This window comes from Rhinatrema bivittatum, chromosome 2 (assembly GCF_901001135.1).
Source record: "Rhinatrema bivittatum chromosome 2, aRhiBiv1.1, whole genome shotgun sequence".
NCBI classification, from domain to species: domain Eukaryota; kingdom Metazoa; phylum Chordata; class Amphibia; order Gymnophiona; family Rhinatrematidae; genus Rhinatrema; species Rhinatrema bivittatum.
Genome location: NC_042616.1, coordinates 242961492 through 242984370, shown reverse-complemented (window position 1 = coordinate 242984370; position 22879 = coordinate 242961492). Strand labels below are relative to the sequence as shown.

General features: G+C 45.8%; 1 protein-coding gene across 1 annotated transcript in view; it reads right to left on the bottom strand.

Annotated features, from left to right (window-relative positions):
• Window positions 1-22879, bottom strand: part of MRPL3 (mitochondrial ribosomal protein L3) — a 186069-nt gene that overhangs the window by 160361 nt on the left and 2829 nt on the right. The window contains exon 3 of the mRNA XM_029589336.1: window positions 6152-6243. Within this exon, the coding sequence (XP_029445196.1) occupies window positions 6152-6243 (92 nt within the window). The remainder of the gene's footprint in view (window positions 1-6151; window positions 6244-22879) is intronic.

The window sequence follows — 22879 nt, the reverse complement described above, 5'->3', positions numbered from 1 at the left end:
ATCACTCTATTGTGAAAAAACTGCAAATATGGAGAATATAAAGCCAGAGCTTTCAATTTACTTCCTCTTTGTGCTGAAGTGATGGTCATGAGAAACCTTTTTCAGAAGTGAAAGCTCAAACCCAACAAAATCAAGAGGTTCAAAAGGTGGTTTCATGAGTTAAGCTAGGACTAGATTAAGGTTCCAAGGCACTTAATGTCTACTGACTGAAATCTAGAATGCCACTCCCTTAGTGAACTTTAATATCAAAGGATGGAGGATAATTAGAACTTCTTCCATCTGCTGGTGATTCACTGCAATGGCACACAAATGAACCTCGACTGAAGTGATGTTAAGACATGATGATGAAAGGAAGAATAGATACTAAAGTAAATCATTTCAATCATAGGAAAAGGGATTCAGATGGCTGGACCCCAATCAAGCCAAAAATATCTTCCCACTCAAAGCTTATGGTCTCTGGTTTGAGAGTTTTCTGGATGAAATCTGCATATCCTCCACCTCCTTTGGAAAGAGTAAGGAGGATTCTACTGTGTGCTTCAAGATCTATGCTGTGAGGGCCAGGGGATGGAACGGCTGGCATGGGCAAGCCTGCCATCCTCCTGTATGAAGAGAATCAAAGACATCTCCAATGGAATCAGAGACTCTGAACTAATAGATGGACAAAATATAGAAAACCACACTTGCCATAACCAGGTCAGTACAATGAAGATATCACTGCCATGTCAGAAGGTCCTTTTGGACAGTCCTCCTGATCAGAGGAATTAGTGGGTACACATAGCATAGACAGACACTCCAGATTAGCAGAAAGGCATTGGCAGCTGATATGCCAGCTGCGTGAATGACTGAGGGAGAACTTCTCTAGCTTCCTGTTGCCCTCCAAGGCAAACAGAGCACCGCTCTTCCTCAGCAACTGAACAAGTAGTCCACAACTGTTTGATCCAAGGACCGGTTGTGCAGTTGTAACACTTTGTTGAGGTAGTCCGTCAGGATATTCTGGATTCCCAGAAGATAGGTCACCTGGAGATGAGCATTGTGATGTCTTGCCCACAACCAGATCTGGATTGACTCCTAGTAGAGGACTTAAGAACCCATACCTCCCTGCTTGTAAATATTGAAAATGGCCACTTGGTTGTCCATTTGGATTTAAGATTCCCTTTCCAAGAGGTGGTAAAAGAAAACTCTCGGAGCACAGCAAATGACTTGCAGCTTTCAGGTGGTTTGATTTGCCATGAATCTCTGCTGTATACCACAGTTCTTTGGTTCATGTTATACAGTATACACCCACCAACTATTGGTGGAAGCATCCATAGGCAGAGTCACTTGAGGAAGAAGTTGTAGAAAGTCCCCCACCTTTAGAGCATCTGGATTTATCCACTACTACTCATGCCAGGGCTCACAGAGATTTGATGGGATAAAGACTGACATGTGATCTATTAGCTTCAGAGCACCCACTGAAGGCTCAACATGTGCAGATGAGTCAAAGGTATTACATGCACAGCAGCTGCCATGTGATTGAGAAGAACCAAAACCAAAACTTGCTGACACACAGTCCTGTTGCAGGAAAGCTCTAAACCCCTTAGCAGACCAGCCCTTTTGACAAATAGAAATGCTTTCTCCTGAAGTGAGTCTATCCAGGCTCCTATGAATCAATTTTTTTTTTAGTCAGAACCAGATTTGACTTGGCAAAGTTGAATAGGAAACCCAGAGAATGGGGAAGCCATATGGACTTTGAGGGACTCCAGAACATCTGATTAAGATGGACCCATTATTTAATTTATTTACGTATTTTATATACAGTCATTCCAAAGGAAGATCACAACGGTTTACAAAAGCACATAAAAGGTCCACACAACATCAGAACAAGTGGTATTCACATTATAGGTCCACACAACATCAAACCTGCGATATTAGTTATAAGTCAACATAACATCGGAACATTAGCTGAATTGTTAAATAGTACTTCATGATGATTTAGCTCCTTTTAGGTGATCTTCTAAAGGTAGTCAGTGAGATATCTGAACATTCATTAGGTTTCTTAGTAACTGTCAATCGTTCACCAGTCCATATCTAAGTAATTTACTATAGTTAATTTTTTATGATAGACCATATGCTTTTTTGAAGAGCCACGTTTTCAGATCATGTTTGAAGTTCTTTCTTTCTCTGGTGAGGCGAAACTCCTCAGGTAGCTTGGAGTATCCTGTTTTAATTAATGTGATTTTTCATTATGTTCTCATCGATTTGTATTCCTAGGTCTCATACTTGTTCAGATACTGTGTTGATGAAGTTACCCAGGTCTAGGGCTGGTGGTTTATTTACAGATTGGTAGTTTTAGCTGAGATACATGAAAGCAATACAGCAAAAAGTATGTTGAACGTTTCGCTGCTGTATTTTCAATTGATTTGTCGATAGGAATGTAGAATTGTATGTCATCCGCATATAGGAAAAAGTTGATTTCTAGATCTGCTAGTAATTTACATAACCATTACTAACCGGTCATCCAGGAGCAGGAACACACAGACTCAATGCCAATGAAGCATGACCATCACTACTCCAAGGCATTTTGTGAACACTTTCAGTGCTGCCAAAAGACCAAAGGGAATCACTTTCGATTAGTAATGCACATCCTTCACCACAAACCTAAGGAAATTTCCAATAGGCAGGATGAATGAGAATGTGTGCATAAGCTTCCTTCAGCTCCAGAACACATGAAGGGGAGATTTGTCTGGAGCACATTCATCTTGAACCTTTGTTCAGTCTTCACAAGTCCAGCATAGGCCTCGATTTCCACAACTTCTTGGGGATTAGAAAGAACTGGGAATAGAATGTCTGGAGGCTACAGGTTTGACTTATCTTCTGGAGGAGGAGGGACTCCCCCTCCAGCTGCAGTTGGAAAGATTGAGAAGGATCAGAAATGAAGACTGAAATCTCTTGGGTCAGAGAAGAACAAGAAAATTGTAAGCTGTAGCTATGCTCCACAAATTTTCAGAACCTACCAATCCTTGGTAATTCAGAGCCACTTTAAAAAGGGCTGAACCCTTCCTCTCATCAGAAAAAGTGGGTCTCAGAGACATCAAAAACTGGATCTCAGTTTATACTGTGTCTGTTGTTGACCCTTGGGCTGATGTCTTTCCTTCTGTTGATCTCAAACAGCTGCTAGATCTGAAGAGTAGGAGTTCAATGACACTGGAAAGGGGATGCCTTTGGAAGAATGGGCTCTTGTAAGAGAAGTACTGGGGATGGGAGTAAACGGACTGGTCCTCTGCCGCAGTCAATGATGACTGTAGTGTGGCTTGATGCTCCTTAATCATAGCCACCACCTATTTAACTTTATTACTGAACAAGTTGTCCCTTGTACAAGGTAAATCTATGAGATAATTATGCACATCCTCTACGAGACCATTCACTTCTAACTACATATGCCTTCGGGCTCTAGAGAAGTAGCTGAAGTCCTAGCCACAGTATTAAATGTTTTGAATATGGTACAGGTAAGCTGCTTTTCACATTCCTCCACGTCTTCCACAGTTCAACAGAAATCCACCTGACCTGGGTTAAATAATTTTGTTTAAGCTTCTGGATACATTTATGCAAATAGTGTACCATATAGAGCTGGTGAGCCAAGATCTGGGCACTTCGCATGTCATTTATTATTTATATGCTGTCTTCCCAGAAACCAGCCTGCCCAAGATTGTGAATAAAATTAAAAACCACCACCAAACAAATAAACCCATTCCACCTCCCCCCTGGAACCCTGAAAGATCTTCTTTCCAAATGCATCTAACATCTTTGGGTCCTTCCCCAGGAGCATAATAGGGTGATCAAGAGTACACTTAGCATGTTTCAACACCAATTTCACTACCACAGAGTGGTGTGGCAATTAGACCGCCCCAAAATCCAGGGCAGCCTGCATTCTATTTTTCAAGTCCAGCTTCCAGGCCACTGGGAGGCACGATGTAGGGTTCTGCCATATCCTCATCTGAAGGTCCTGGAAAAGGTCATGAACTGGGATCAAAGCAGAATCTGTCAAGGATTGAAAATATCTGAAGCAGCTTGAAGACCGTCTTCGGGTCATTTTCCTTCTTGATATTGATAGGGTATTTGACTGTTTATTCAAGAACCTGGAGTAGAAGAGATCCTTCAGAGAAAAGGCATACTGCAGCAAGTCTGCAAGGGGATCAGATGGAATCTCCATGGAATCCATTTCATTCCCTGAACACTAATCTATGCCGATGATGAAGATGGTGAACAAGACTTCTGGACCATAGGAGAAACTGCAGCGAAAGAGGATACAGCCCACTTCCTAACCCTCAGATTCATGAAGAGACTCCCCTAAAGGAGGAAAATCAACTTCATGATGGGGACTCAACGCTGGAAGCTCTTGGGGTGAAGCAACCCCACTATACGGGAAAATTTACTCCATCTTGAACAGGAGAGGATCTAATCTCCCTCTTCGGTTTTCAGGGCTTAATGAGGTAAATAAATTCTTCATTAGCTCTAAGGGCTAATAAGGGTTCTCACTGGCTGGAGAACTCTCTAAGTCAGAGATGGAGGAAAGAAAATACTGTTCAGAAACCCAAATTGGATCGCTCTTCCTCATGGCTGTCAGCAAACTAGTAGTGGACTCTATTGCCACTCTCGCTTTCACTATGATGGCCGGTTCTGAGACATCCCATGCCGTTTGTGTAAATAAATTCCTTCAATCATCACTTTCCTCCACTTATGGCATTGGCAGAGCTATCCTCACAGGACTCATGAACTTTGGCATTTAAACACTCTGCTCAGACATCCCAGATGCTGCTGTTGTGCCAAGTGCATTGACTGTTTCTTGGAATGTGAACTCTGCACCAAAGACACGGATGGCACCCTGTTTGGCTCCAGATAAAACAGATGGCTCGGCGCCATGGTGCAGAAGATTCCCATGACCAAAGATGGCACCTGAATTGATTGCAGTTAAGTGTCTCCTTGACATTAAGGAGAGGCCAGCTCTGGAAGAGTTCTGTACCAAGAGTGTCAACCTTCTCTTCAGCTCAGATGGGAAGATGGTCCCAAATGGGGTCCCCCCAAGCCACATAGGCGCTTTTCTTGGTGCCTCTACCAGCAGCACAGATTGCTTTCTTCACCATGTTCAAACCCAGACCTGAGACCAATCTGGAACTGGCACCATAGGGGTATAGGAGGAGCCTTTCCAAGCTTGTGGGATCGAGAAGTGAAAGTTTCATGCCATGACTTCTTGGGCTGGGAGCCAGATGACACTTCGCTCATTGAAGAAGAGCAATTCCATTGATTGACCTCAGGTTGAGACATAGTTCTCTTGCCCACAGACACCTTCATTATGGCCTCCATCTTCCAAGAGCAGTTCTGCTGCTCCCTGAGGAACATACCACCATAACTGTAGCAGTTGGAGTCTTCATGGTCTGGGCCCAGGTAATGACAGCAGATGGAATGTGCGCCATGACGGACATACAGCACCCACAGATGAAAGCCCTGAATCTGCTTACTGCAGGCTTTTATTTTTTTGTTAGAACTTAAGGGTTCTGTTTGGGGGCTGCCGAGGCAGCAGCAAAAGTTAGAAAAAAAACAACGAGGCGGAGAGTTTTCACAATGTCGGGAGATGAGGGAGAGAACAGTTCCACCTGAGTCTGGAGACATTAGGAATGTTCCAATTCCCCCAAGTTGACATCATTCCAAAGCGACTTCTAGCTACATAAGTGTCATACCCAACGCTTCTTTTTCAGGGTTTTCGCAATACCAGAAGGTGAGCATGCAAACTGCTGAGAGATCTGCTGTGTGGGTGGGTCCAGCTGAGCCTGGAGCCACGAGGGACGTTCCAACTCCTCCAAGATAATGTCATTCTGAAACGGCTTCCATCTGCATAAGTGTTGCATCCTGCAGTGTACAGCCGCCAACAATCTGAAGCCACACTAAATGAGTACACCCCTTGGGAACAGAACTTTTTGATGGAGTCCATAATCTGAATTGTGAGTTAAAATCTATTTTCTTTTTTCCTGGAACACCACAAGTGGGATTAGGAATCCTCTCCATTTAGTCTAATGGGTAAGAGGAGGAAAGGTAGTGTGTTCCTTCTACATGAAAAACACAGGCAATTAATAAGTCGTGTAAATAACACACTGTTTATATGGAATGCACCTCTTACTTTAAGTAAAGTGACAGCATGTTTATTGCCAGCTTTGGTCCATACTGGCATCATCCCCAATTTTATTGCAACAAGGCCAACTCTGCGAGAACCTATAAGAAAAACAAAAAGCACAAGATAATAGTTTACAAAGTATGTCTCTTGCTCGTACTAGTTATTTTTTTCAGGGGAAAAGTACTGTAGGTAACATTTAATTCAATTGAAATTATGGCAATTAAAAAAAAAAAATTCAACAAGCAAGATGTAATACCAATTTACTGAATTGATTTAATGCCATGGAGGCCAACATTCAAAGAAAGCTTAGCACCTGATTGAAATGCTTAAAGTTAGAATTTTCAGTCAAATTTAGGTCCCTAAATTTAGGTCTGCAATTTATTCTAACTTTCTTCCTCTGTCCTGATCCCACGCCTGTCATGACCCATATTTTAGGAACCTAAATTTAGGCATTAAGCTCTAGTCAATTTTCTAAGATGCCAATTTAGATGCCTAACTCTCAAAGTAAGAGGTAGGCATCCTTCATAACTGAGGCTGCTTCCTTTATCAAGTCAGTGCAGTACGAGTGACGGACCACAAAGGAGCCCTAGGCCTATGCTTTGTGCAGCAGGGTCAGAGAGCTAGTCCTCCCTGCAGTCAGTCAAAAGATGGTTCTGCTACTATGCCAGAAACATTTAAAAAGGTAATTATTTTTTTTCCTATTTTTGTCTTTTAGGAGTATTGGTGGCAAAAGAAAAATTTGCTTACCGTAAACTGTTTTCCGTGGATAGCAGGATGAATTAGCCATGACTTATGGGGACCGTTCTCCGGTCCTCTAGGTGGCGAAGCTTCTCAAAGCACGTAAGAGCTTTGCCCTGTGTGCATGATGGGTACTATATATACCATGTGACACGCAAACTACCCCAGGTCTGTTTTCCAAGCCTTAGGTGGAATTGGATGGGAGACTATCCGGGGAGGCGGGATAACATGGCTAATTCATCCTGCTATCCACGGAAAACACTGTTTACGGTAAGCAAACTTGCTTTTTTCCCCACAGATAAGCAGTCTGAATTAGCCATGACTCGTGGGGAGTTGCTAGCTGGAAGGTTGAGCAAAGTGGTTCAACATCCCCTCCAGCCTCAGGGATGCGCGCTCAACCTAGCGCATGGTTGCGGACAGTCTCTTCACTTAATTGCGCAAGGGAGCTGGATCAGCCCCTCCCCCTCCCCCAGCAGCCAGTCGAGGTCGTGGTTTGACATGCAGGTATACAGTGACGATCTCATGGCAGCTTCATAGGTGTCTAGGGGGCACTGTGCCCAGTGGACAATGGATTTCATCCTTGTTCTGGCCTGCTGGCTTTGGCACAGTGTTCCCGGCTTCTGAACCTTACTGGAGTAGAACAGACTATGCAGAGTGATCCAAATGATAACCTTCTGGAGACCGAAGCCTTGGTAACCTGGCTAAAGGAACTGAAGAGATGGAAGCTCTGGCCACCAAATGAGCGTACTGCTTGCAGCAAGCTAGGTCCGTCTGCCACCCAACGCAGAAAGCTGTCTCGGGAGGAGGTCGGCATGATCAACGTCAGGGTGAGCTGACAACGCCGAGGCAACCCCGGGAGGAAGGAGGATGTGTTGTGGTCCTACCTTCCTATGGTGAGACTCCCGGTGTGATGGATAGTGGACCTATGCTCGTAACCTCCGACTCGCCCACTGAAGATGAGAGGGACCTGGAGAAGACTTCTCAGGTCGACCAGAGAACTGCTGTCCAAGGTCCCGGAGGTGGGTATCAGTCATTCCAGGGCTAGGTGTAGGTGCCACTGGACTGTGGGTTTTCAGACGAGTAGGTGCCACCTTGAGGTACCCCTCATGACCCTGCAAACCCACGAATGACTAACACTGGTACTTCATATAAAAGAGTAGAGGTATACTGCGACGGTGCTGAAAAGAGCTTTGATAGGCGCCATTGTCAGTCCTGTGCGTGGATGTATTCTGAGAAGCAGTCCTGGGAGTTGGGGGTGGGGGGGGGGGGAGAATCGCCCCGCGTGCCTTGCATTGTTCTGAATGTCTATTCCATTCAACCTGGTAGTTCCTCCTAGTGGAACATCCTGACGGTCCACACCTCCAATCCTCCAATTCTGCAACAGTAAGTGAAAATACGCTACTACCATACTGTCACTGGCCATGCTCGTGGATGTATGGGTGACGCATGAGATGGATCTGACAGATCCCTCACATGCTCAAGAGCTCTAGCTGTCCCATGGATAGATGGGCCCGAAGGTGTCACAGGGCTATCAGGCACTCAAACTACAAGCATGACACTCTGGTTCTCCATGGTGTACCTTTAGATGGTCCTTGACATGAGTGGGACGGAAGGAGGGCGGGCAGCGGTCCCCCCATGAATAGAAGGCATTCTGCGTCAGCCATGGTTGCTGAAATTCCGGAGTGGAACCCGGGGACCTTCCATCACCTCTCAATGGTGGAGATCATGAGCGGTCTCCAATTGGAGAGGTTGTCCATCTTCCAGCTGCGTACAGCTCATTGGCAGGCCCAGGAACCGAATTCCCGTCCTCATACCAGCTGCTGAGTGGCAACGTCCACCTCCACAAGAGAGAGTTGTCCAAGTGTATGTCACGTAAACTTGCTGTTCATTTCTTTCTTACTCTTTGTAGCTCCTTGCAGTTTACATTCTAGGCATTCTCCCAGTCCGACATCGGTTTTGAGGGTTGCCTTCCCCCCACTCGAAGAAGGTGAATGAGGTCTGATCCGGCGTAGCCAGTGCAATCTTCTACTGGGGTCCCTTCCTGCCCAGGTAGAGCCCCACTATAGGTAGCATCCCTTGTAGGCCATCCTGTAATTGGGAGTGAGTCTCTCACTTCCCTGCATGGATGATGGCCCACTGGCTGTGGCACTGGGCAAAGGGAACCAGAGTCCCCCGCAGTCTGCTGTCTGGCAAGGAAGGCTCTGTACCCCCTATCCTTGAGATAGACTGTTGCCACCGCTGGGCTATCTGATGCAGGCCCCCAGGGTTGCCTCGAACCCAACGAGGCGCCTTGAGTTGAAAAGATACTCATTGGTCTGGAACGAGAGCATTGCCTAACACTGCAGCAGACCGAGCTACAGAGGCCCCTGTGCCTGGGGGGTAGTTCACACCCCCATTTGCTGATTTCCTGGAGGGAGTACCCCCTAGGCTTCCGTGGTGAGCGTAGGAGGGAGGAAGGGGAATGGATCCGAATATGACTGGAGCTGGAACTCGGCAGGCAGAGCAACAATACAGCGCTCCGAGTTCCCCAGGCCCCCCCGCTGCACCAACAATGTGCAACCACAGCGAGGGGGATCGCTGGCGGTCGCTGCTCAGGACAGATAGTACTCCTGCTGGTCCAAAGTCCTGCCACCTGTCTGGTCATGGTGGCTCCCCTGGTGGCCCTGACAAGTGCTTCACTGACTGCGCGGGTCCTCCCCCACAGCACACTTCTGCCTAGGAGTTCGTGCTCGGAGTGGCAGTGGTAACCTGGGCTCCTGAGAGTCAGAGGCGCTCCCCCACTTGGCTGGAATGCACACCATGTGGAGTCGCCCAGCTACCTATCCACACCTCCCGTGGGGATGTGTGGTTAATGGAAGTGTCCTTTCCAATCTTCGAAGCAAGAGCTGGCTATGCAGTCACTATGAAGGGCTATGCCAAAGCCCTTCATAGTGACTGGCCCCTGGAGTTTGTACCCAAGACACAGGTGGCAAGTGGCTAGCTTAAGGGCACAGTTGCAATCGTGGGGCCCAGCTGCCGTGAGGTCTGCTCTACGGGATGTCCTGGGAGTCCTGTACCCCCGCACTGTCTGGAGACAAGGTGGCTGACCCCGCCGATGTCCCAATGCATCCGCATATCTGGAGGGCTCCTGAGCGGCAGAGCCCCAACTGAATAATCGAACCCCCAAGTGCACTCCCCTCACATTGGGAGCCCACCCCATGCTCTTGTCCACATGGCTCCTGACGGTGTAATGCCCCTACTCGGTGTTGGCACTGCATTAGGGTCGGTTTGCCCCCAACCCCATCAAATAGTAATCAGGTCCAACCTGTTTGGATTCCAGGACCAAGAGAACAAGTATAGCCCAAGTAGTGTGCCGATAGGCACATCGATGCACCAGTGGCTCGATGCGTCTGTCGGCCATGATCAGCAACCCACCTGCGCCTGCGGAGAGCATTCTCTCAATGCGCCAGACTGAATGGCCCAGTGTCGTCGGTGCCGGTGTCAGTCAGCGCCAATAGCGCCCGCATCAGCCATCTCAACCTGCTGGCGTCATGCTGCCCTGCACCAGCATCAGTAGTAACTCTGCGCCGGCCGAGTAATAAAAGAGAAGACATTTTAACTTAGAGGAGAGGACACTCCGCGTGCACCTTGCAGCGCGGAAAAACAAAAGACTGGGGTAGGCTGGGTGTCACATGGTATATACTAGTACCCCATCATGCACACAGGGCAAAGCTCTGTGTGCTTTGAGGAGCTCCGTCACCTAGAGGACGATCCCCACAAGTCATGGCTAATTCAGACTGCTTATCTGCAGAAAAATGTGTTTTCCCCTCTCTTTTTTGGTTTAGAAACAGACCTTTTCTATTGCTTCATTCTCTTAAAACCAGTTGTGGGAAAAGGAGGTGGTGTTCAGGTTCTCTTTCCTCTAGGTTTCGAAATATTACTTTTGCTTTTTTGGAAGGCTTTTTTTTTTTTTTTTTTTAACATCTTTCTTTTGCGCTTGTGATTTGTTTATTGCCACTTCTCTCAGCTTACTTTTTTTAAAGTGTGTTTTTGTGTTCAAATTAAGTGTTTTCCAGAGTTGCTCTTCCCTAGCTTTCAGCACATTTTATGAATGAACACACATCTATGTTCCTAGTTTGTCCATCCATCCCATCTGACGTATAACATCACAGATGAGAACCAGCAATGCGGCTGCAGACAGTGGGCACACAGATAAACTGGGAGCTAGATCAAGGATATATGGGTGCACTTTTCCACTCTCCATAGGCAATATAATGGGGGGGGGGGGGGCATGGAGGCCATGGCCCCATCAACTGAGAGTAGGGCAAGTATGTATGAAGAAGCAGCTCTACCAACTCTCTCCTGCCTACATGATGCAGAAGGTGTGCTCTGTGCCTCCCTGTGATCCTCCCTTCAGTGCAGCTTGCTGGCGGTGGAGGTTATAAGATTTGTAACTTCTGCCACGAGCAAGCTGCACACAAATAGGAGCATCACCACATGCACTCCTTCTTCAGCACTGCCATTACGCCTGCTGCCGCTGGACCTCTTCAGTGTTGCTGCCACCACCGGACCTGAACAGCCTTTCTACCGCCCGCAGCAGTGCTTCTAGGAGGCACCCGCACCATTAGCACTCTTCTGCCTCGGTGGTTGCGGCCCCTCCACTATTCCCCTACTCCAGACTGGAGACACAGAGGCGAACCATATTCCAGAGCGGAGGGCTGGGGAGCAAGGGGTAGGGGACTAGAGTCGAGCAAGAGGAGCGGAGTGGGGGCGGGAGGGAAGGCAAGAGAAGAGATTGGAGCAAGGAGAGGGAAGTAGGGAACTGAAGAGGGAAAAGGGATTGGGGTAGAGAAAGTAGTGTGGGGGATGGAAGGGAGCTGAGGGGAGAAGACAGGGCAGAGGGAACGAGCAAGGACTGACTGGATAAAAAGGGGAAATGTGGGGAGAGAGATAGTGTGCCGAAAGCGGGGAGAGGAGAGTCTGGGAACAGAGGAAAAGAGCTAGACGAAGGAACTAGGACAGGAGGAAAGAACCTCTTTTCTTGTGGGAGAGGAGTGCTATGTTGGGGCCACTAAGCCTTTGCTGTTTTTCTTATAGGGGGGCTTATGTTGGAATTTTTGAGGAGTTGATTTTGTGTGTAGGGGGGGGAATTAAGTTGGGGTTATCAAGCCCCCAGCATTATTCTTGTTATGTAACATAACAATACTTATATCTCACAAAAACAATAAGTAGGACCTGGCTAGGTGTAGGAGGGGATGCATTTCCATTTCTTTTCAGTTATCTCTTTATTAATCGTTTCAATATTACAACCATAAATCCTATTCCATCACATATCATTTATTTATTTATTTATTTATTTAATTTTATATACCGGCAACCGTTTGCACATCGTGCCGGTTTACAAGTAACTTACAACAAAAGATATATAGGCGTAGCCTTTACAGAGAACGGTGTATAACATAAACGCAGTAACAGAATAAATAACTAAATAACTAAGGGAGGGATGGAGGGGGGTAGTCGAGACAAATGGGGGGGCAGGAGGAGGGTGCAAACAGACACATGGGGATATCATAGGTAATCTTAAAAAGAAATAGCATAATATCTCATTCAAATAATTTTTTCAATAATATCAACTCAAATATTTCTAAGAACTTATAATGAGGGGAGCTCACATTAATCAAATATATTTTCATAATAAATCACCTTGATAAGGGACACTATCTTTCTCATTTTCTCGGGCCATTACTACAGATGTAGCCTGGTTAATCCTTAAACTCATTTTATCCTTTAAGAAATTATCTAAACGAATTAGCTCGTTAAAAATAAAAAAAACGTTTTACCCTGAAAATTTTCATAACATTTAGACGGAAACTTCAAGTAAAACGTTGCACCAATTTCCAGGGTCTTACTTTTTAATGCCAGAAATTGTCTCCTAGGGACCTGTGTTGGTTTCGAGACATCTGGGAAGATAAATACCTTTTGGCTACAAAATTGCAGGTCTTTATTCCTAAAGAATTTTTCTAATAATAACTCTAAAGTTAAATGATACAAAAAGTGTTGTCCTACTATTTATGATATCCGTTGACTTTTCTAAGAAAGTTGAAATGCCAATGGTATTTTCATCAATTGATCCTGATTTCTTATTAGATCACGATGTAAAATATATTTTAGAAATAGATGGTATATCTTTATCATCATACATCAAATTTTCTTTTAAATATTTCACTAGCATTTCTTTAGGGGATAGTAACCTTGTGACAGGAAAATAAACAAATCTCAAGTTCTAATTCTTAATAAATTTTCCACATTTTCTAATTCAGGATGTAACATTTTACTATCTCCAATAAACTTACTTTCTGTATTTTGCATACTACTAATCTTTCAGACATTTCTTTCAAAGATGACTCTACCTCTCTCAATCTTTTACCCTGATTCACTATAGATATCCTATTAACATTCACCAAAGATGAAAGAGAAGAGTTAACTTGAGTTAAATTAGAATCCAATTTTACCAAAACTCTCCACAAGTCCCCAAGATTCACATCGGCAGGATCCACAGAGTCTATCTGAGAATTACCAATGTTAACTACGACTGTGTCCTCTCCTGCCTCCAGACAGGGAGTTGATATCACCTCAGCAAACGCCTGTTGCGGCTCATGTCTACTCACGTTTAGCAATGCGCTCTCAACTTGTAGTACTTCTCTCGTAGCTCCTGGAGGTTGTGGAGGGCTAGGCCCATTGCCTGGACTTAGCAAGGCATCTGATGTGCTTCGCAAACTGTCCATTACAGGCGTTCCCTGCCGATTTACATGGGCGTCCATGGAGCCTAATCTTGACTGTAGCTGGTGAGGAGGTAGCAAATCTCGCTTTCCTTTTCTGACCCATTAACAAGATAGATTTTCCAATCTATTCTTTATCAATTGTGGTCAAGTGCCGTCAAAGCTGATCTAAGCCGCGCGCGCCCCTTCAGTATGCGTGGCTTGGGCAGCACTTCGGCGTGCCCCGGGATTTTAAGGTCCCGGGCCCTGGTGATGACGTTGAGAACTCTGGGTCAGCTGTTCTCTCTCACTTTCTCCTCCCACTCTTAGCGCTCACACAGATGGTATTCAGCTGATGTTTCAATTTCACAGAGTCTCTTACCAGGACGGCTTGATGTCCCTTCTCGTCCACAGCCAAGCCCTTGATGCATTTCTATTTCTAATGCTATAGTGTTGCATTGCATGTGGAGTCTGGTTTCTTTGGGTTACCATTTAAGTTTTTGTCTGAATATTTCTGTTTCTAATTTGCGATCCCTTATTTTGTATTTGGCGAGACTCACTTTGCATGTGGGGCTGAGGTATTCCATTAGCATGTATCATCTGTGTAAGGATCTATAGCAGTCCAGCTTGTTTTGTTTTCTAATCTGCACTTCCCAATAGGAGGTGTTTTGGTGTTCTAGGGGACATTGCTATGTTTGCAGGGCTGTTCCACTTTATGGATCTCAATGAAATTTGTTAACAGAGTGTCTTGCTGAGGTGTTAATGATGTCAAATTTCAGTGAAACTGTATAAGTTGAAGGGTCCCCAAGGGGTGTTTTATATGGTGAGTTGTAAATGGAAATGGTCTGCACCCATTGTTGGTGTGGGTGAGGGTCTATAGATGTAAAATTTATGTTTACAGAACTGGAGGTACAGGGTTTAAATTGTTTGTCTTGCACATACTATGACAGGAATGAACCTCTCTCATAAGCCAGGCTATGTTGGGTATGATTAAATGTAATTTTACTGCTCTTTTTCATACTTGCATTATGCCAGAGCTCTCTTTCAGAGGTCATAGGACATGTGTAAATGTAAACAGGTAAAATACTGAAGTGTGCTTGAAGCTACCACCCAGGAAAAAGATCTAGGCATCATAGTGGATAATACTTTGAAATCATCAGCTCAGTGTGCTTCAGCAGTCAAAAAAGCAAATAATGTTAGAAATTATTAGGAAGGGAATGGTTAATAAAATGGAAAATGTCATAATGCCTCTGTATCGCTCCATGGTGAGACCGCACCTTGAATACTGTGTACAATTCTGGTCACCGCATCTCAAAAAAATATAGTTGCGATGGAGAAGGGCAACCAAAATGATAAAGGGGATGGAATAGCTCCCCTTTGAGGAAAGGCTGAAGAGGTTAGGGCTGTTCAGCTTGGAGAAGGGACGGCTAAGGGGAGATATGATAGAGGACTTTAAGATCATGAGATGTCTTGAACGAGTAGATGTGACTCTGTTATTCACACTTTCTGAAAATAGAAGGACTAGGGGGCATTCCATAAAGTTAGCAAGTAGCACATTTAAGACTAATCGAAGATAATTCTTTTTCATTCAACGCACAATAAAGCTCTGGAATTTGTTGCCAGAGGATGTGGTTAGTGGAGTTAGGGTAGCTGGGTTCAAAGAAAGTTTGGATAATTTCTTGGAGAAGAAGTCCATTAACTGCTATGAATCAAGTTTACTTAGGGAATAGCCACTGCTATTACTGGTATCAGTAGCATGGGATCTTCTTGGTGTTTGGGTAATTAATTGCCAGGTTCTTGTGGCCTAGTTTGGCCTCTGTTGGAAACAGGATGCTGGGCTTGATGGACCCTTGGTCTGACCCAGCATGGCAATTTCTTATGTTTTTAGGTCAATGGTGCCCAAACAATTGGGACTATTTCTGTGTCATTGTTCAGCCTGCACTCTTGATGTCTTCTTGAACCCAAAAACTTCCTGTTCCTTCTCCCTCTAACAGGATGTCCTTCACTTGTTCCCAGCTGAGCCACCTTTCTTCTGCCTGCAGCTAGAGTGCTATCGCTCTGTTACTACAACAGTGTCACCGGCAAGGACTGGGTAGAGCACCCACCTGTCCAGACTTCTTTCCTCTGAAAAATACTTCCTTCTCATGTTTTTTATGGAGCATTAATTAATGCCCATTTGGCAAAGAATAAATCATATGCTATCTCTGATTTGACTATGGACAATAAACTTTTTTTTTTGTTTTTTTATTTTATTTTATTTTTTTAGGGATTATGGAAGCTTGGTAAGTGACTCTGGTGATTTGTCGGTAGGGTCCATTTTCAGTTTAAACCGATTTTCACCCATAAATTCACAGATTTTTCCAAAAGGTAACAATTAGTTTAAACTGATATTCACGTTGATTAAAAAACTGCTCCCGAGCTTCAAATGAGCGTTTCAAGGCCTGCAGTCACTGCTGGAATCAAGTATGGGCCAAAGTGCATGTTGTGTTTCAAGTCCTGCCCCCCCACCAGTGAAAGCCCTCACCCCTCCAGTGCCACCCATGCTGTGTTTCAAGCCCTGCCTCCTCACCCACCTAGCAGCCAAAGTGTCTGCTGCCTGGTGCCAAGAATACATTTGAAGGAGGCCCTGTCCACCAGAAGCAATACCCGGCAGGCTCCACGCACAAAGGCAGGAATGCAGTGCTGCAGAGCATGGGAGCCTCAGTAAGCTGCTGCCCAAGAAGAGAGAAACCTGGAGCTACCCGGTAAGGATGAACGCTGTTCCTGGGGGTAGGGGGAAGAGAGACATGCTAGGCAGGGGATTAGGGTAGAGATGGCGGTGCTGCCGAGTGGGTGGGTGTGAGAATCTGCTTAATATTGTTTTATTGTCCTGGCTTCTGTCCACCAAAATAAACTCCAATATTTACTCAGTCATTTTTCCCGTAATTTTCTCCTGTTTTTGTACTTGTCCTAATAAACCCTGATAAATTCCTGGGGAAAAATAAAGAATAAAAATGAAAATTAAGGTTCCCTATCTGTAGGGTATTAAAGGTCCATTAGATTATCATTGTGAAGATGAAGCCAAAATGGGAAAAATGGGAAATACGTGCCAGATTTTAGGATTAGAAAGTTGGCGGATGCAAATAAAATCTCCTATGATAATGGCATTTGTTTTTGGTCTATTCTTCCTCAAATAAAGTTCACTCTCAAACTGAAGAGCCACTGTCTTTAATTGCTGAAATCTTTTCAAGTTTTCAGATATGGTTATTATGGGGGATTTTAATATTCCTTTTGATTGGTTAGATTCTAAAGTTGTCTTTTCTTTTTCATAATGGGATGAAAACATTAGGCTGTACACATAGGGTAAATTAAATGATCCATAGCAAAGATCATATATTAGATCAAAATTTTTGGGTAAGACCATTGTCTCTGCTGAACCTTAGTCTGATCATTCATTCATTTCACCTTTAATAATTATGCCAATTATACCTAGTGGAGTAAACCAAAATGTATAGTCCATCAATTTCAGGTTTTGCCTAGAGTTTCAGAATTTAATGATTTTGTGGACTGAAGTTACTGATTGCTATTTTAATACTAAGGCCTCTAAATTGGAAAGAGGAACATGAAGCCAGTTTTTGACAGAATATAGAAAACGATGGTTTTTAAATAAAGGGAAAAGGTTCACTTGGTTCACTACTGAACTGTAGAGCCTTAAGCAGAAGATTCACAGGGCAGAGTGCACATTGTATAAAAATAAAACTAATCATTTGCTATTGCAACATAGAATTCAACTTGCAATTTGTATTATGACAAAGACAAAAAAAAAAAAAAAAGTAATTTTCCCATAAATTGGAATTGGCTAAAGCAGAGCAAAGAGAAGTTTGTTTCTACTGAGTCTCTGACTGGGTCAATAAGATCTTTTGAGTCCAACTCCTTCTTTGGACCTTTGTAATGAATTTGTTCCACATTTTCAAACCAAAACATTACAGCTTAGAAATGATGTGGCTTGTAAAAGGGCACGGGATAAATACAGAGGATCTCCAGTGACTAAAGGATGGAAATGAAGAAACCGAGTAACCTGCACAAAGCAGTGGATGGACCACTTAGGTCTTTTTCTGCCATCATTTACTATTTTACAGTATCTTAATGACGACTCACTGAAGATGATTACCGGGTTGATTTCCCCCAAGCTGTCTCTCGCACTCCCCCACACCCCCTCTCCTCTCTCACCGGCATCCCCCTCCCCTCATATAGGCTCCCTCTTCTCTGAAACCCACACTCAAGCATCCCCACACCCACCCCCTCTTACCTCCCATGCTCTCTCTCACTCTCCCCACCCCCTCTCACCAACCATGCTCTCTGTCATCTCCCTCCACACACACACACACACTCTCTCTCTCTCTCACCGGGATCCCCCCATGCTCTCTCTCACACTCTCCCCGACATACATTCTCTCTTACTGGCATGCCGCGGGATCCGCACCGTTCGCGGTGAAGATGAAGGCCTGGCGCGCCGCTCGCGGCACACAGGGGCCTTGAATTTTTGCCTTGAGCAGAAAATAGCAGCGGAGACCCCGGCATGCCACGAACGGAGCGTGTCCCGCGGCACACGCTCCGTTCTCGGCATGCCAGGGTCTCCTCTGCTATCTTCTGCCTGTCCTGTAATGGCCGCTCTCCTTCGTACCTCTTGTAGCTGGTGTTGTCACATGGCTGCTGTAAGGCTTGTTTGAGCCATTATAGCACCATCTATGGGCGGGCTGAGGAACGTCCGTGAGCACTGATGGACACACAAGCCCGATATATTATGGATTAAGCAGAATACTTCATCTTAGTCATGCATGCAAAATGAGCACCACCAAATACAAACTAAGGGATCACAAATTACAAACAAAATATTCAGACAAAAACGTAAATGGCAACCCCAAGAAGCCAGACTCTACATGCAATACAACACTAGAGCACTAGAAAAAGAAATTCATTTCCTCTTATACTAAGTCAGGTCCCACTCAAAATTCTTGTGGGGTGAGAGGGCTGTTTTGTTACATAACATTCCCCAAACAGAATGCCCGGGGCTCAACAGCCCCAATTTAATTCTCTCCCCTATCACCACACAAAAATGAAGACTCCGCGACCACAACTAGCCCTCCCCCACCAAGAAAACCAGCAAATGCTTGATGGCACCAACATAACACCCCTCTCCCGCAAGGAAAATGAGGCCTCTCTTCTCTCCCCTCTTCCAGCAGCCCCTTCCTCCTAGCTCTTCTCCTGTGCTCCCAGCTCCCCCTTCACTCCTCCCCTTTAGTACACCATTTCTTATCCCTTCAGCCCAACCCCTCCTCTTGCTTGCCACCAATCCCCCATTCCCTATACCACAGCTCTCCCCCTTATTGTCTGCCCAAAGGAAAATTAGTTTCTTACCTGAATTTTCGTTCCTGTAGTACCAAGGGTCAGTCCAGACTGCTGGGTTGTGCCTCCCCCTCCAGCAGATGGAGTCAGAGAAAAGCTGAAAGGCACCCCCTAGATATACCAGTGTGCCACCTGCGATCCCTCAGTATATTTGATATCAAAGCAGAAGGAAACCATCCCCCTTTTTATTAGCACCTCCACTGACTAGACCAAGAAGCAACAGAACATCGACAAACAACCACAAAATGACCTGTAACACCATGAAAATTAAAACCATCAACAACTGCAGAACAACTTACCTTAGACTGTGTAGTGGTAAGGTAGACCCGGAAGAAATATCATACTGTAAGAAAACACTAGAACCCGAGCGGGCTCTCCTAACTCAACCTTGCTGAGGGCGAGTGTCTGGACTGATCTTTGGTACTACAGGAACGAAAATTATCAGGTAAGAAACTAATTTTCCTTTTCCTGTATGTACCAGGATCAGTCCAGACTGCTGGGATGTACCCGAGCCGCCTTAAATGGGGGGGCACCCCGAGAGTCCCGCTCGAATGACGCTGCTCCCAAAAGCCTCAGCCGATGGGTCACGAACATCCAAGCGATAGTGCCTTGCAAAGGTATGCAAGGATTTCCAGGTGGCTGCCCTACAAATCTCCTGGCAAGACACCAACTGGCTTTCAGCCCACGAAGCTGCGTGCGAACGCAGAGAATGGGCCTTCAGCCCATCAGGTACCGACTTACCACAGCTGATGTACGTGGACGCGATAGCGGCCTTTAGCCAACGAGCAATAGTTGTTTTGGACGCCTGAAGGCCCTTCTTTGGACCATTCCACAACACAAACACGTGATCCGATCTCCTAAACTCGTTAGTCACCTCCAAGTACAAACGCCGCAGATCTCGACCTTGTGGAGAACGAAGACCCTCCTCTGAAAAGGAAGGCAATTCCACAGTCTGATTAACATGAAACGCCGATACCACCTTAGGCAAGAATGAAGGAACCGTGCGCAAGGACACACCAGAATCCGCAATACGTAAGAAAGGTTCTCTGCACGAAAGCGCCTATAGCTCTGACACCCTACGCGCCGACCCAATGGCCACGAGAAAGATTGTCTTGAGAGTCAAATCTCGCAATTATGCCCGCTTCATAGGTTCAAAGGGGGCCATGCAAAGACCACAAAGGACCAGGTTCAGACTCCAGGAAGGACAGGGGCATCTGACAGGAGGACGTAAATTCCGAACTCCGCGCAAGAAACGAACAATATCTGGATGCGATGCCAAGGAGACACCGGCCACCTTGCCCCTCAAACAACCTAGAGCCGCCACTTGTACTCGAAGAGAGCTATAAGCCAGACCCTTCTTCAGACCAGCCTGTAAGAAGGTAAGGATATGCCCTACAGAAGACTGACGAGGCGAAATCCTTAAGTCGCCGCACCATGAGTCAAAGACCTTCCACACCCTGGCATAAGTGAGCGTAATCGAGGATCTATGCACTTGAAGGAGAGTAGTAATAACCTCTTTGGTATACCCTTTCTTCCTCAACTGCCTCTGCTCAAAAGCCAAGCTGCCAGACAAAAGCGATCCGCTCGATCGAAAAATACTGGACCCTGGCGCATTAGATGTGGAAGGTGCCCTAACCGCAGAGGACCGTCCACTGCCAGATTGACGAGATCCGCAAACCACAGGCGTCTCGGCCATTCCGGGGCCACAAGAATTACCAGACCCTGATGGGATTCTATGCGCCACAACACCTTTCCCACTAGGGGCCACGGAGGGAACACGTAAAGGAGGATGTGACGAGGCCACGGAAGAACCAGCGCATCCACCCCGTCTGAGCCGTGCTCCCGCCTGCGGCTGAAGAAACGCACCGCCTTTGCGTTTAGACGAGTTGCCATCAAGTCCAAGCGCGGAATCCCCCAACGCTGAGTTATGAGACATCGCCTCGGTCGAGAGCTCCCACTCTCCCGGATCTAGGCGCTGCCGACTGAGATAATCCACTTGAACATTTTCCACCCCTGCTATATGGGTGGCCGCGATGCGGACGAGATGCCTTTCCGCCCAGCTCATCAACAAGGCCGCTTCGTCCGCCACCTGACGACTTCTTGTGCCTCCTTGCCGGTTTATGTAAGCCACTGTGGTCGCGTAGTCCGATAGAACTCGCACCGCTCGACCGCGAACCAACGGAAGTAGCCGACGTAAGGCCAGGCGGACCGCCCTGGTCTCCAGGCGATTGATGGACCAAGTGGCTTGACGTGCAGACCACGTCCCATGTACCGCTCAGGACTGACATACAGCCCCCCAGCCGGTCAGACTGGCATCCGTCATTAGGACCAACCAAGGCAGAGGCTCCAGATCCACCCCTTGTAGGAGATGGGACGGGACCAACCACCAGTCGAGGCTGGATCGGGCCAGCTCTAGCAAAGGCAGCACCGTGCCGTAATCCTCGGACTTGTGATCCCAACGAGAAAGAAGCGCTCTCTGTAAAGGACGCATATGCGCAAAAGCCCACGGTACCATCTCCAGAGTAGAAGCCATATGACCAATGACCTGTTAATAATCCCAGGCCGTGGGAAATGGAAGCCCCAACAGGGTTCTCACCTGCATCATTAAATTGAGCATTCGCTGATGTGGCAGGAACACCTTGCCGACGGCCGTGTTGAACCGGGCTCCCAAAAACTCCAGTTGCTGCGTCGGTTGCAGCAGACTCTTCGGAAAGTTGATTTCCCAACCTAACGCCTATAGTTGTTCTACCACCAACCGGACCGCTCACTTGCATAACGTCTCCGACTTTGCTCGGATCAGCCAATCGTCGAGATAAAGGTGTACCAGTATACCCTGATGCCGTAACGAAGCGGCGACGACCACGAGAACCTTGGTAAACACCCTTGGGGCCGTCGCCAGCCCGAACAGGAGGGCACAAAACTGAAAGTGTTTCCCTAACACCATGAACCTCAGGTACCTTTGGTGTGACTCCCGAATTCCAACGTGGAGGTACGCCTCGGTCAGATCCAAAGAAGCCAAAAATTCTCCCTTGTGGACGGCCGCAATAACAGATCTGAGCGTCTCCATGCGAAAACGGGGAACGCGCAAGTTACTTTCACTTATTCTCCTCCTCCTAATTATTATTCTCAAACAGATTTTTTTCTTATCCTATTTTCAATGGAAAAACAAACTACCATTGGATGTTTTTCTGTCTCTGATCATGCTCCAAATTCTGTGGTTATACGAATGGATTACCAGGTCTCGGACTTTTAAATGGGGATTTCCATCTTTTTTTATTACTGATAATTAAAGGCTCTCTTATGGGAAAAATGGCAACTATATTTAGAACTAAATACTACCCCAGAAATTAAATCTGATGTGCTCTGGTTGGTGGGAAAAGCAGTGACGAGAGAGGAGAAATTTATGTGGCTCAAAAAAATAAAGCTTAGGATAAGGAGATATCGAATCTTATTCATTTGTTGGAGGCAGCCAAAAAGAACTATGCTAAAATGCTAAATTCCATACATAAGGAAGAAATGGAATCTGTTTAAAAAAATTCCTAAATTATTTGTTATATCAGTGAGCCATGCTATCTCTCTGGGGGTTTAAGGCACAAATGTATGGATATGCAAATAAATTCAGTAAGTTATCAACTTGGCTGATTAAAAAAACAAAAACCTCCCAGCCAAGACATTGTGTTACTAATACAAGGAACTCAAAGGAGGGGGGGGAGAAGGTAACAAATGTAGATGCCATAACATCTGTTTTTACAGATTATAAAAATTTGGAACTTATTGATATAGGTGACCACATTTATATTTCTGCTTTTCAGACATTTCAAAGTGCTTTGCGGTAGATCTTAAAAAAGTACGCACGCACGGCTGCGCAAAATCGG